Source organism: Phallusia mammillata, chromosome 2, assembly GCF_965637545.1.
Source record: "Phallusia mammillata chromosome 2, kaPhaMamm4.hap1.1, whole genome shotgun sequence".
NCBI classification, from domain to species: domain Eukaryota; kingdom Metazoa; phylum Chordata; class Ascidiacea; order Phlebobranchia; family Ascidiidae; genus Phallusia; species Phallusia mammillata.
The window spans coordinates 1318151-1332771 of record NC_137253.1 but is presented as its reverse complement, the minus strand read 5'-3'; the positions used below and the strand labels follow the sequence as shown (position 1 = coordinate 1332771).

At 36.7% G+C, this 14621-nt stretch overlaps 1 protein-coding gene and 2 pseudogenes across 1 annotated transcript; 2 read left to right on the top strand and 1 right to left on the bottom strand.

The window, feature by feature from the left end:
- Nucleotides 1-385: 385 nt before the first annotated feature.
- Nucleotides 386-1669, bottom strand: LOC145215382 (uncharacterized; annotated as a pseudogene).
- Nucleotides 1670-2177: 508 nt separating this feature from the next.
- LOC145215595 (uncharacterized) lies at nucleotides 2178-10848 on the top strand (the record flags this gene model as incomplete). The annotated part of the gene is made up of 7 exons (XM_080084309.1): nucleotides 2178-2253; nucleotides 2312-2404; nucleotides 6283-7107; nucleotides 7208-7387; nucleotides 7444-7515; nucleotides 7574-7666; nucleotides 9965-10848. Coding segments are annotated over 7 exons (2100 nt in total), but the record flags the coding sequence as incomplete, so codon positions are not given.
- A 2050-nt stretch (nucleotides 10849-12898) lies between these two features.
- LOC145215594 (uncharacterized) lies at nucleotides 12899-14117 on the top strand (annotated as a pseudogene).
- Nucleotides 14118-14621: the final 504 nt, after the last annotated feature.

Genomic DNA, 14621 nt, shown 5'->3' with positions numbered 1-14621 from the left:
TCGTTGTTCGGTCCGTAAATATTTGCTATCGTTAAATTTCTATTTCCGATTTTAACCGAAATAATCAAAAACCTCCCGTTCGGATCAGCTGCCTGTTCAATCACTGAATATGTTAGGTTTTTGGAAAATAATATGGCCACACCCTTGCTACGATTTGTACCGTGTACCCAAACGATTTCTCCATCCCATTCCATCTGCCAAAGTTTTTCATCTTTATGAGAACAATGAGTTTCCTGTATTAGGGTGACATGATATTTTTTATCTCTAATAAACTTAAAGATTGCTTTTCGTTTAGGTGGGTCACGGATTCCAGCAACGTTAAAAGAAGCGACAGTGATAGACATTAGAAAAAAAATCAAGAATTAAAATCACAACAGTCTAGCTCTTATAATCGTTCCACCCCTAGGTCCATGTCCCATTCATATTCGAACCCGCTTGAGCATCTATATGGTTTGCTCGGTTCGATGCATTCAGCCGATTTTTTCCCACAACTACAATGAATCAATTTATATTTACACAGTTAATTAGAGCACTCTTTGCTCATTGTAAGATGTGGGACAGGATTGATAGTTTTACACACACATGCAATAGAATACCTTTCGCATTGTATGCATTCGAATAGATTTCCCTCCGTGGTAAAATCCGGTTGAAACTTCTTGCAGCAGGGCATCCATCGCATGATCGATTGACATTTTGGACAGTTAATTGTTTTTTTCCTTCATCGGTACCAATATAGATGTTTCTTCGTCGCAACAAGCCTTTACAATACTGAAGTCATTCTTGCATTTGTAACAAAAGAAATGCGTTGAATCTGGGGCCAAGAAACTCTCGGTATGACATTCAGGACATATGAGTGAAATCGGTGTTTCGCATAAACTTTGCGACTTGCTGTTAGGCAAGATTTCTGGACTTGTTCTAAATCTCTTTTTAAGATTGGTTTTCTGAAGGTTCGGGTTATTATCTTCAGACCTCGGGGAGAGATGCCCTGTGGTAGTCGGAGCTTCGGTGCTGGTGTAGTTTTCGTGGTTGTGTTGTTTATCTTTCCCCGCCTGTAATCCAACGCATGGGAAGGTCTTATCAGGATCGGCCTCCACGCGCGCGAGTGGCGCAGGTGAACTGGCCCTGATAAGGTTTGACCCAGTTTCATTCGTCTCTCTTCCGTGATTTCTTCTCTGTGCATTAGTTTTGTTTTGCAGTTGTGGGTAATCATTTTTCCGTTTAGGACAATTGACTTGTTTGTGTCCTGCCTCGCCACAATATTTACACGTAAATTGTTGTCCATGATAGGTTACGTAGAACTCGTAGCCATGAATTGTGATATAGCTCGGGATTGGGTTTACTGATATATCTGATTTATTCATGGATGCTATACGCATACCTGAAAGTAGTCCTTCCTTGTCCTTCCTGTGGGTCATTTTTTAACTTCCCCTTACCGTTGACTCAGTGCCTCAGCAATTACTTCATTATTAAAGGGAATAGGAACCCATCCAATACCAACATTGATAATGTCACTTTCGTAAAGTCGAATACTTTTTATATACTCTACTTCAGCGAGCTTGTTTTGCAGTTCCAAGACGTTCTGTCTAGTTGTGCAGGTCACATCGACCTGCGTTCCTTTCATTTCCGCAATTCCCAGAACTTTTTTGATTGGAAAATCTATCTCCTTTAATAATTTTCATAAATAATCACGTTTAAGCATTCTATCAGCTTTGAAACTTAAACAGTTTGGCCTTCTTAGCGCACTCCCCGCGCTCTTCACCGTCGCCTGTGCATAACTCTCACTCGCCTTCTCCATTTAGATGCGCACTCTACGAGTGTCTGACTTAGAATGTCAGCACCCGGGTAAATAAATCGAAAACCTGATCGACTGTGTTTGCGCCAACTAGTGCAATATAAACACTAACATGCTTTACGCGCATTTTAAAGTCACCTTTGTGTTTAGATTCCAGCAATCCTGCAAGTACCGGAGTTCAACGCTCCACCGAATCTACAGAGGAAAGTTCCCATTCCAGCAAATCACCACAGCAACACGCGCGTGAACCAACAGGGGGCGCTCAAGAGCAAGTATCATCTTCTTCTTTTCAACAAGGGAAAATTCCCACCAGTAGCAGATCGCAGCACCTTGGTAAGAAAAGTTTCCAGAGTAGAACAAAAACGTTTTCAAGTTTTTTTTGTGTTTAGATGAAACAAGACCTGCAAGAACCCTGGTCAAAGAAATTCCCCATTCCAGCACATCACCACAGCAACCTTCAGGTAAACCAATCAGAAAAGGAACACGTGAAAATCTTATCATACATCTTTTGTCATATAGGTGAGACCTCAACTTTGCGCAAAGCTGAACGAAGCCTTCTAAAGCTGTTTGGATTCGAAACGGGAAAAAATCCAATTTTCAGTAAAACAACAGGTATTTTTTGTGTTTTAAAGAAATATCTTAAAATTCTTTAGTTGTAAAATCACTCCATTAAATGTGTGACAACCCCACCACCAGGCAGTGAACGCGAAGGATGTTTTTTAAGTTTTAATATGTAGCAAATTTATCTGCAATACACCACATGGCGATTTAAGAAAACTGCTGCCAATTAAAACTGAAATATGATTCGTGCCTATTTGGTCGACATTTCTGGCATTTTCATCAAAACTTTTTAGTTTGCTGTTTTTAACTAAAAATCAGGTTCAGACGTCATTCACAAAAGTTTTTACACTTGTCCTCAGTGTGCAATCGTAATTATCATGTACCTTTTGCAAATGAGAAACGCTTGGTTCATAATCATCATTTATATAAAAATTCCACAAAAAAAATGCTTTGAAACCAACCTTAAAATTTCTCCAACGTATTTAAAATATTTAAATGCAATAAACGCTGAAGGACAGCCAACAGCCAACAATCAGCTTTATGTTTTTTACCGTCTTTTATATGCTGCCTTTAGAATCATATTTTTTTTCAACACTGCCGTTGGCGACCGTTGCCACCCGAGCTTTAAGCGCAATGCTATGCAAGTCGTCATTTTGTTTTGGGAGAGTGTCATGGCAACCGTATGGTCCAGTTGATGCAAACCACGTGCCACCAGTCATGCATGTCCGACCCTTTCTATCGCCCCGACTTCGTATCAAGAGTTTTGCGCCTCTGATCAGCTACCCGCCCTGTCATCTCGTATTGCACATGTAGTATTGAACTGGATTAATTATACACCCGTATTTAAGCGCTTTGGGAAATCGCCAGAAGCAGTTGACGTCACACGACTGCGGAAATTAAAAACAAAACGAAACAAAAGAACAAATCTAAAAACGATTTCAACAGTCTATACACTAAAAACGATTTGGAAAATATTACTGTTATTCAATTGCTTCTTTATGTTTGAGAGGTTGATGCAGGTCAACTTACACGTCTTGCGTAGTGCGATTATAAATTGTTTGTTATGATTTTAAATTGGTTATTCGAATAAGGGTTTGTCACATTCCGGGAATTTCATTAGAGCGGGGTTAGGCAACATTTGCATGCAACGGACCAAAAACAATATTAGTTATAAAGTAGCGACAGCCCGAACTTATTTTTAGCTTGCAATTCCACTTTTCTTCATTTTAGAGGATTTTCGCCAGGTTGTCTCGTTTTAGCACATTTTGCCAACAGCGCAATAAGTTAGACGACTTTATTTAAATTGTTAGACATAATGCTTATTATGGGTCCCCTTCCCTGAAGGGGATACATATTGTTTTTGTGGGTATTTTTTTTTCTTTTTTTCCGTCTAACGCGGATTTGTTCCCACGTTTTGGTCAAGAAAGAATGGTTCAAACTTTTTTAAATTTACACACATTACAGATATTGGTCTAAAGATGGTCCATGTGAATTTTGACCCCGTTTGATCCCTCGGTTCACCCACAGCCCCCAAAAACGTGAAATTTTTAGCGCGGATTTGTTCCCACGTTTTGGTCAAGAAAGAATAGTTCAAACTTTTTTAAATTTACACACATTACAGATATTGGTCTAAAGATGGTCCATGTGAATTTTGACCCCGTTTGATCCCTCGGTTCACCCACAGCCCCCCAAAACGTGAAATTGTTAAATCGGCTATACTTGCTAAAGCAGAAGCCCTATGGTGCAGAAATATTTGAAGATTTTAACAATTGTTTAAGCAGGCTATTCGTTTAGTATTTAAAATTTTGCCAGTTACCTTTACAACCCATAATATGCGTACGCTATCAGTCAGATATAAGTCCCAAGGGAGGAATTCACTGGTTTACGATTAAGGTCGCAGAGCGGGAGTGCTCAGCTTGACGTCCGGACAGACGTGTTTTACGAGACAGTCGTTTGGGTGATTAGAAATCAGCTGTTTTTGTGTGCAGCAATGCTGTGTTGTTTATTGAGTTACTACGCGCATTTTCAGTTTTGGCGAAGGTTTTACACCTAAGACGTAATTTAATCTCAAAAAACGTACTTCGGTTTCGTTTATGTCGGGCAAAACATCGTTGATCAACATAAATATGAAAAAATAAACTTAACTTTTTAAAACGCCGCGATAAATGTTCTTTAAATTCTCTTTGTCAGCTTGGCCGTCGCATAACCACGGGTCACTAACGGTCAACTTGTAGGCATTACAACACAGTTACGAATTTTTTGTCATAACTCTTCTTCTTTTTTTGACAAATCAATTCAAGAATCAGTACTTAAGTCATGTATAAATTAGGCTAAACGGTATTGTTGAACACTGAGGACTGCATGCTGTTAAAAACAGTGTAAAAAGGTCATTAAACGGTCGTTTTTGCGAAACAAAGTTAAGTGGAAAACAAGGTGTTATGTATACCTTTGTAGCAAACGACTTTTTTATATAGTGTCTAATATAACAGTTAAGGCTTTCTAGGAAAATTTGTGTTTAAATACTGAACTTGAACGACAATATCAAGGTTAAAGCAAGAGATTAAATTGAAAGTATTTTTCCCGTTCTTTTTTCACCGTTTTTTTGTAACTATATGTCAATAATGATGCAAAAAGAATATGGACAAAAACTTTTAAAGTTAAGTTAATGCTTTTATCTACAAAATCTAAAAATAACCGCAACATAGGTTTACTGTAAATCCGCATAAACACGCGTGTGGGAACCCATTCGTTTTTGCTTGCAAAAACAATCATACATATAGATAAATTGTGTATAGTGTAGTAAGTTGGTAAATGTCGTATAGAATATATAAAATGGAAGTATATCAGAAAGCCACTTTGCTAGTTGTTTTTTGTTTCAATTTTTAGCCCAATCGGCCTTGTGATTTCTTTATCAGTTCCAAGTGTGTGTGAAGCGTTACATTATATGCTTTAGAGAAATATCCTTGTTTTAAGCATGAACGCATTTCCATGGACAACCAAACAATTTCTTGCCCTATATAGTTATTCCGTTCGTTACACCACGACCGTTAAATCTTAAGTTGGTTTTGCTACTCTGCTGCGATATGCAGTAATTTAGTGGTTGTATGTTTTCCAACAACAGCCAGTTCATGTGTTTACCGGTATAAGGTTGCATGTTTTTACACAGGAAATAAACCCGTAAAATGATAAGTTTTTAAAAACCATAAAACCTAAAAAACAATAAATATTGAACCCGAATCGAACTGGTAGAGCAACTAACACAGGAGTTCGCGTGCTAAATTTCTAAGCCAGCAACTATTGCCCTAACAAACGCCAATGCTCCGTTGCGCCACGTGTCGGAAATTAACTGGTCTGTGATGTGAGTTCCTGTGTTAGTAGCTCTTTCAATCCTACCTGAACACATATCACAAACATTTTGACTCCCTGGTATAAAGATAGGGACGCACTTTAAATTAGTTCACTTATTTAGATCAAATACATGTATCGTAAATGGTAGGACTAATGTGGTAATTATTACATAAGATGCAGTGAACCTGAAAACGTCAAATTGTTCTTTTTAACTATAACAATAATAGCATTGTGACGCATCAAAATCTTTCTTCGACAACAATAACATCAAGTTTTTGTAATTTAATTTTAGAAAACAAAAATACCAGAACATCATAATAATAATGATTTATCTTAAATAAATAACTGTTAAAATTCTGACAGTTAATTAAAGCTGTTTGGTTTGGGATAAGACCTTGTAAAAAACTGATTAAAAATTAACTTCAGCCTCTTATTAACCCTACCCCTGTTTGACACCTAATCTAATAATTTCGCTCTTTACGCCACCTATCGGAATTTACCAACATTTGTTTGGTGTTTTTCAATTTTTTTATTTGAAACTTCACTATTTTTATTAAAACAACGCTTTGATTTGTTTTTAGATGAAGGTGACGACTTCAATCAACTCGTACAAAAATATGTTGATTTATTAAAAACAAAAAAGTATGACGAAGCAAAAAAGACAAAACAACAACTTTCAAGGTCATTCGAAAGTCAACCAGTGGTCATTGCAGAAGACTTGAAAGCCGAAGCCACAAAATGTCGAAATGAAGGAAAATATTTGGAAGCCATTTTGTTATTTAGCATTGCCGCAGATTTCTGTGTGAAGAAAAATCCCGACTCCGCTGTAGCGGGAAGTGTAGCGGTTTGTGCGCAGGAAATTCAAAAAACAATCAAACTTTTGATGAAAAATTCTGATTTGTTTACGAAGTTAAAAAACAGAGAAATCGTGCGCCACCACGGGATCCCACTGATGTGTGACATGATTCAGCAAATCCGCGACCTTCAAATAAACGAAGAAATTCGTTGTTATCAGGAGGTTTGGTGTTTGCATCACATTGGACAGAGTCAATATTACATCGGGGATTGGGCGTCGAGTGAAACAACAACAAAACTTGGACTTGAACTTATGGAAACAAAGTTCGTGGATGAAAGTTCAAAGTATCGAATCTACGGTCACTTGTTGAACAATCTTGGTTTTGTTTGCGGTGAAACTTTACGATTCAAAGAAGCAGTCGAATATTACACAAAAGCAATCGAAGTTTACAAAACAGCGGAGGATTTAACTGAGGAACAACGAGGAGAAGTAATTGCAAGAAGTGAGAGGAATTTGCAAATAGACAAAACAAAGTTATCCATAGAAATCACACAACCAAAAACATCAACTGTGGATGTTTCAAGGGAAACCCCCCAAACTCAGCACCCGGGTAAATACATCGAAAACCTGATCGACTGTGTTTGCGCCAACTAGTGGAATATAAACACAACCGTGTTTTAAGCGCATTCTACGGTCATTTTTGTGTTTAGATTACAGTAATCCTTCAAGTACCGAAGTTCAACGCTCCACCGAATCTACAGAGGAAAGTTTCCATTCCAGCAAATCACCACAGCAACACCCGCGTGAACCAACAGGGGGCGCTCAAGAGCAAGTATCATCTCCTTCTCAACAAGGTGAAATTCCCACCAGTAGCAGATCGCAGCACCTTGGTAAGAAAAGTTTCCAGAGTAGAACAAAAACGTTTTCAAGTTTTTTTTGTGTTTAGCTGAAACAAGACCTGCAAGAACCCTGGTCAAAGAAATTCCCCATTCCAGCACATCACCACAGCAACCTTCAGGTAAACCAATCAGAAAAGGAACACGTGAAAATCTTATCATACATCTTTTGTCATATAGGTGAGACCTCAACTTTGCGCAAAGCTGAACGAAGCCTTCTAAAGCTGTTTGGATTCGAAACGGGAAAAAATCCAATTTTCAGTAAAACAACAGGTATTTTTTGTGTTTTAAAGAAATATCTTAAAATTCTTTAGTTGTAAAATCACTCCATTAAATGTGTGACAACCCCACCACCAGGCAGTGAACGCGAAGGATGTTTTTTAAGTTTTAATATGTAGCAAATTTATCTGCAATACACCACATGGCGATTTAAGAAAACTGCTGCCAATTAAAACTGAAATATGATTCGTGCCTATTTGGTCGACATTTCTGGCATTTTCATCAAAACTTTTTAGTTTGCTGTTTTTAACTAAAAATCAGGTTCAGACGTCATTCACAAAAGTTTTTACACTTGTCCTCAGTGTGCAATCGTAATTATCATGTACCTTTTGCAAATGAGAAACGCTTGGTTCATAATCACCATTTATATAAAAGTTCCACAAAAAATGCTTTGAAACCAACTTTAAAATTTCTCCAACGTTTAAGCTACAATATTTAAATGCAATAAACGCTGAAGGACAGCCAACAATCAGCTTTATGGTTTTTACCATCTTTTAAATGCTGCCTTTAGAATCATATTTTTTTTTCAACACTGCCGTTGGCGACCGTTGCCACCCGAGCTTTAAGCGCAATGCTATGCAAGTCGTCATTTTGTTTTGGGAGAGTGTCATGGCAACCGTATGGTCCAGTTGATGTAAACCACGTGCCACCAGTCATGCATGTCCGACCCTTTCTATCGCCCCGACTTCGTATCAAGAGTTTTGCGCCTCTGATCAGCTACCCGCCCTGTCATCTCGTATTGCACATGTAGTATTGAACTGGATTAATTATACACCCGTGTTTAAGCGCTTTGGGAAATCGCCAGAAGCAGTTGACGTCACACGACTGCGGAAATTAAAAACAAAACAAAACAAAAGAACAAATCTAAAAACGATTTCAACAGTCTATACACTAAAAACGATTTGGAAAATATTACTGTTATTCAATTGCTTCTTTATGTTTGAGAGGTTGATGCAGGTCAACTTACACGTCTTGCGTAGTGCGATTATAAATTGTTTGTTATGATTTTAAAGTTGGTTATTCAAATAAGGGTTTGTCACATTCCGGGCATTTCATTAGAGCGAGGTATGGAGCGGGCCAAAAACAATATTAGTTATAACGTAGCGACGGCCCGAACTTATTTTTAACTTGCAATTCCACTTTTCTTCATTTTGGAGGATTTTCGCCAGGTTGTCTCGTTTTAGCACATTTTGCCAACAGCGCAATAAGTTAGACGACTTCATTTAAATTGTTAGACATAATGCTTATTGTTTTTTGTTTCAATTTTTAGCCCAATCGGCCTTGTGATTTCTTTATCAGTTCCAAGTGTGTGAAGCGTTACATTATATGCTTTAGAGAAAGATTCTTGTTTTAAGCATAAACGCATTTCCATGGACAACCAAACAATTTCTTGCCCTATATAGTTATTCCGTTCGTTACACCACGACCGTTAAATCTTAAGGTGGTTTTGCTACTCTGCTGCGATATGCAGTAATTTAGTGGTTGTATGTTTCCCAACAACAGCCAGTTCATGTGTTTACCGGTATAAGGTTGCATGTTTTGACACAGGAAATAAACCCGTAAAATGATGAAGTTTTAAAAAACCATAATACCTAAAAAACAATAAATATTGAACCCGAATCGAACCGGTAGAGCAACTAACACAGGAGTTCCAGTGCTGAATTTCTAAGCCAGCAATTATTGCCATAACAAACGCCAATGCTCCGTTGCGCCACGTTTCGGAAATTAACTGGCCTGCTTGTGATGTGAGTTCCTGTGTTAGTAGCTCTTTCAATCCTACCTGAACACATATCACAAACATTTTGACTGCCTGGTGTAAAGGCAGGGACGCACTTTAAATTAGTTCACTTATTTAGTAGGACTAATGTGGTAATTATTACATAAGATGCAGTGAACCTGAAAACGACAAATTGTTCTTTTTAACTATAACAATAATAGCATTGTTACGCATCAAAATCTTTCTTCGACAACAATAACATCAAGTTTTTGTAATTTAATTTTAGAAAACAAAAATACCAGAACATAATAATAATAATGATTTATTTTGAATAAATAACTGTTAAAATTCTGACAGTTAATTAAAGCTGTTTGATTTGGGATAAGACCTTGTAAAAAACTGATTGAAAATTAACTTCAGCCTCTTATTAACCCTACCCCTGTTTGACACCAAATCTAATAATTTTGCTCTTTACGTCATCTGTCGGAATTTACCAACATTTGTTTGGTGTTTTTCAATTTTTTTATTTGAAACTTCATTATTTTTATTAAAACAATGCTTTGATTTGTTTTTAGATGAAGGTGACGACTTCAATCAACTCGTACAAAAATATATTGACTTATTAATAACAAAAAAGTATGACGAAGCAAAAACGACAAAACAGCAACTTTCAAGGTCATTCGAAAGTCAACCAGTGGTCACTGCAAGAGACTTGAAAGTCGAAGCCACAAAACGTCGAAATGAAGGAAAATATTTGGAAGCCATTTTGTTATTTAGCATTGCCGCAGATTTCTATGTGAAGAAAAATCCCGACCCCGCTGTAGCGAGAAGTGTAGCGGATTGTGCGCAGGAAATTGTAGAAACAATCAAACTTTTGATGGAAAATTCTAATTTATTTTCGAAATCAAGAAACAGAGAAATCGTGCGCAATCACGTGATCCCACTGATGTGTGACATGGTTCAGCAAATCCGCGACCTTCAAATAAACGAAGAAATTCGATGTGAAAATGAGGTTTGGTGTTTGGGTTACATTGAACTGAGTCAATATTTTATCGGGGATTTGGTTTCAGAGGAAGCAACAATAAAACTTGGACTTGAACTTATGGAAACAAAGTTCGGGAATGAAAGTTCAAAGTATCAAATCTACGGTGACTTGTTGAACCATCTTGGTGCTGTTTGCGGTAAAACTTCACGATTCAAAGAAGCAATCGAATATTTCACAAAAGCAATCGAAGCTCACAAAACAGCGGAGAATTTGACTGAAAAACAACGAGGAGAAAAAATTGCAAGAAGTGAGAAGAATTTGCAAATATGCAAAGCAAAGTTGAACAAGTGATTAAGTTTGCTGCAAAACAAAAAGTTTTGTCAGTGACGAAATTATTGTGAAACAAATTCACATTTTTCGCTGTGAATAAACTTTATTTTTATTTTTTTAATTGTTTTTGTGCACAATCTCTGTATTTTGGTGACTATTATTTGTACAAATAAAAAAAATAAAACCCACTGCTTAAAATGTTGATGAAATTTCAAAATTTCTCGTTTTCACAAAATTTTCAGCATATTTGTCACAGAACTTCAGTTTTCCCATAAAATCTGAAAAACAAAGAATTAGTCATAAATGCGGAGTTTATTGGCAAGAAAGTTTAGGTTTAACAAATTAAAAAAAAACTTAACAATATCTGAAACATAAATAAGGTGTAAGTCACAAAAAACTAAGTTTATTGAGGAACAAATGTTTTGAAACTAGTTTAGACAAATTTTATGAGTTAAATATTTAAAAACAACAAACCTTGTAAAGCTGCACCGACCAAACACAACCATCTGTACATTTTCAAACCAACAAGTTTCCACAAGTAAACTGCAACTCTCGATAATTGTCAGAAGCTCGGATATAATCATATTTATCACCAATTTCTATATGGACCCTGCAAAAGTAAATTTGAAATTAAAATCTTGTGAATGCATGCGATTGTTTTAGTCACTTTACAAGTAGAATGCAAAAGAACAGACGGTCATTGTGATAAGTTTATGTTGATTCGAACTGTTAATAATATTCCTGGAAGATAAAATAACCAGCCAATACTTCCACACAAATTACTAACAAAAATACTATTGTCATTCAAGTTAGAAAAAGGAATTAAGAAAATAAATAATGTTTTTTTTATGTCACAAGCATAAGCACAACAAACTTGGTTTTATCAAATTGCTTCTGGAAACTTTTCTCACTTGTTAAAATAAAAACTTTTCCACTTTTTATGAAGCCTCATCTAATTCCGTTTGTTTTTATTGCTGAGGACACAGAGCTTCCAACCACTGTTATGCACAAAAATAAACTGGATGATAAACCAAAAGGAAAGATGGGTGCATTTAAAATATACAGGATAACTTGGTGCACCATATATCGCTTGAGGTATATCTTTGTTGATTTAAATGCCTGTTACTACAGTACTATTTATGATAATATGTACTAAGCCATGTAAATATTTTGAAGTGATTTTAAGATACACCAAGTGATAACCAAGCACCAAGACGTGGTAATAAATCACCAAATGATCGAAGCAAACATTTATATTTTAGATCCCGGGAAAGATCATGGACCTGGAATTTCTAACCATTAAGCATTTAAGATGAGCAACCCCTGTGTGATGATTATCCTGGTTTAAATGGGCAACTTGTTCGTTTTTAACAATTTCTGATATAATGTAAGCAAACCTAATTATGGAAATTTTTGTCACAAACACAGATTGACTTGCTTGTTTGCATCGAAATTCTTCACAAAATGTGTTAATAAATACAGTACAATAATACATAGGCATCGTTTAAAACTTATTTTTTAATGTGTTTTTCATAACGAAGTGTTGTAAAATACATCACACAATTTCTGGATGGATCGCAGTAGGTTTTGCAACTTCCTCCTTTAGCTGGCTGAAAACACAAATTGTTGGGTTCTCCAGTTTGGTTAAAATTCGATTTATTTATTTCCCTATTTGAGAAAAAACGCATTAATTTGAAGTATATTCGCAACGGCAATGCATGTTGTATGCATTTTGTTTATGACATCACAATACATCACCATCGAATCAACCAACCTCTTTAAAGGAGTGTTTAAGCTTTAAGCATAAAGTTTTACCTGTAAACACCAACAATTCCACGACATTTTGCCATTGTTCGGTTTGAATTGTCTGTATTTGAGTCAGACGCTGTAATTCCTGCAAAGAAACAATTTTTCACGAGTGCTTTACCTGCAAGTTTTATTACAAATATCGGATGAGGGAAACGTTAAAACCACGGAATTGGTTAATGGAATGAGTTGGGTTTAAATCAGGGAGTCGAACCAAAGAACCCTATAAAGAGGAAGGTCAGCTAGTGTTTGTTCTTTTATGACGTTTTCCGTCGTCACGCTTGAATGACACTTTATTAAACTTACCGGGCCGACATTAAACTGTACAGTAACTTCGCTAAAAATAGAGGATTTGTTTGAATCTATTGTAAATTAGGCATTATAATCTATGGAGAATCAGTTAAATTTGCCAGAGGAGGTTATTCGAGATCTTTTATTTGAAAATATGGACGATGACATGCCTGAACAATCGACAAGTCATAAGTTTGAAGCACATTCGTTACCCACCAGCCGCCACGAAAAATTAACTACAATCGCGGACGCCCTATCTTTAAGTTTGAATCCTTGTGGAAATGATCTTGTAATAGATTTGTTGGAAACGTTTTCAAAGAATAAAAAGGAAGAGGAAATCGTTGCAAAATTTCCTTTGCTGTGCAACGATGCACAAAAGTATTTTTTAGAAGATGTTTCCAATCCAGTGGCTGCAGAGTGCTTGTTGACCATTCTACAACAAATTATCTTTAAGAAAGAAGTGCCTAGAGTGCCTTCTTATGGCCAAATAAAGGCATTTGAAAATGACACTTTAGAGTATATTGGAGGCTATTTAATCAGAAAAACAACAGTGAAGTTTCCAGAGATGGCAGAAGCGCTTGAGTGCATGTGTAATTCATCTCCACATGGCTCTTTAATTAAAATAATGGAAAAAAGCTTCTGGCTCTTTAAAATATCCTTCAGATGATTTTTTTGTTCTTTTTGCAGCATATATATTTAAAGATATCAAAGCAAACAAACAGCAAGTTAACAAACATTAACTTCAATCATGTTGGTCAAGCGATAATGTCTGGTGTTCACTTCGAAAACTTCAAAGTTTTAATATCTGACATGTCAGATGAAGATCCTTCCAATATCTGCAAAATGTTATCTTATGTTGTGATCCTTTTTGTTAAAGTGTTGTCGCATGCATTTGCCAAAAAGTTGTTTGAAAAAATGTACACAGGAGCAAATATACAATCTAAGGGTCTAAAGGCCCGTTTACACTGTGCGTATCGCGCTCGCTCAAACCTGCGTAAGTTTGTTTGTTTCATTTTTTCTGTCTGGTTTCGCGCTTGACTGATTTCGGGCGCTCAAGTCCAACAACAGGGGTTGTGACATTTTTGGGACACCTGTCACGTTTGGGACAGGTGTCACGGACACCCGTTGTATGTCACCAAATCAAGGACAGGCTGTCACTAAAGTCGCTGCGGATTTGGGTGTCCCTAATTTTGGGTGTCCCTGATTTTGAATGTCACCAAGAATAAATAGCAAGACATAAGCGGAAGGCGTAATTGCTTACTTGCAAGATATTTTTTGACTTTTGTAAGTATTCTTGTTTAGGAAACGGCAGTTAGCATTGACATTTGTAAGTATTATTGTTTAAGAAACAGCAACAATGTCCAATGAAATAACGAGAATCACAACCAAAAGTCGATTGGTTATATCTCCAAAAATGCTCACGGTTAGGGCTATTAGGGTCAGGGTAAGGTATTAGCACTTAAAATTCAATAAAACTAACCCAATAAATTAGTTACTAATGTAAAAATTTGAAAAACTTATTTCCCAACCCAACCCATTTATAGCCGCTAAATAAAAAATTTAAATTCAGCACCTTGTGAAAGCGTGGTGGTGTTAGTCGCTCTACCCAAAATCTGGGACACCTGTCACAAATCAGGGACACCCTGTCACAAATCAGGGACACCTGTCACAAATCAGGGACACCTGTCACAAATCAGGGACACCTGTCACAAATCAGGGACACCCTGTCACAAATCTAGAACAGCCTGTCAGTGACAGGCTGCAAGTGACACCCTGTCACTAAATTGTTACAGCCCCGTCTCCTCAAGTCTCGTAGAAAT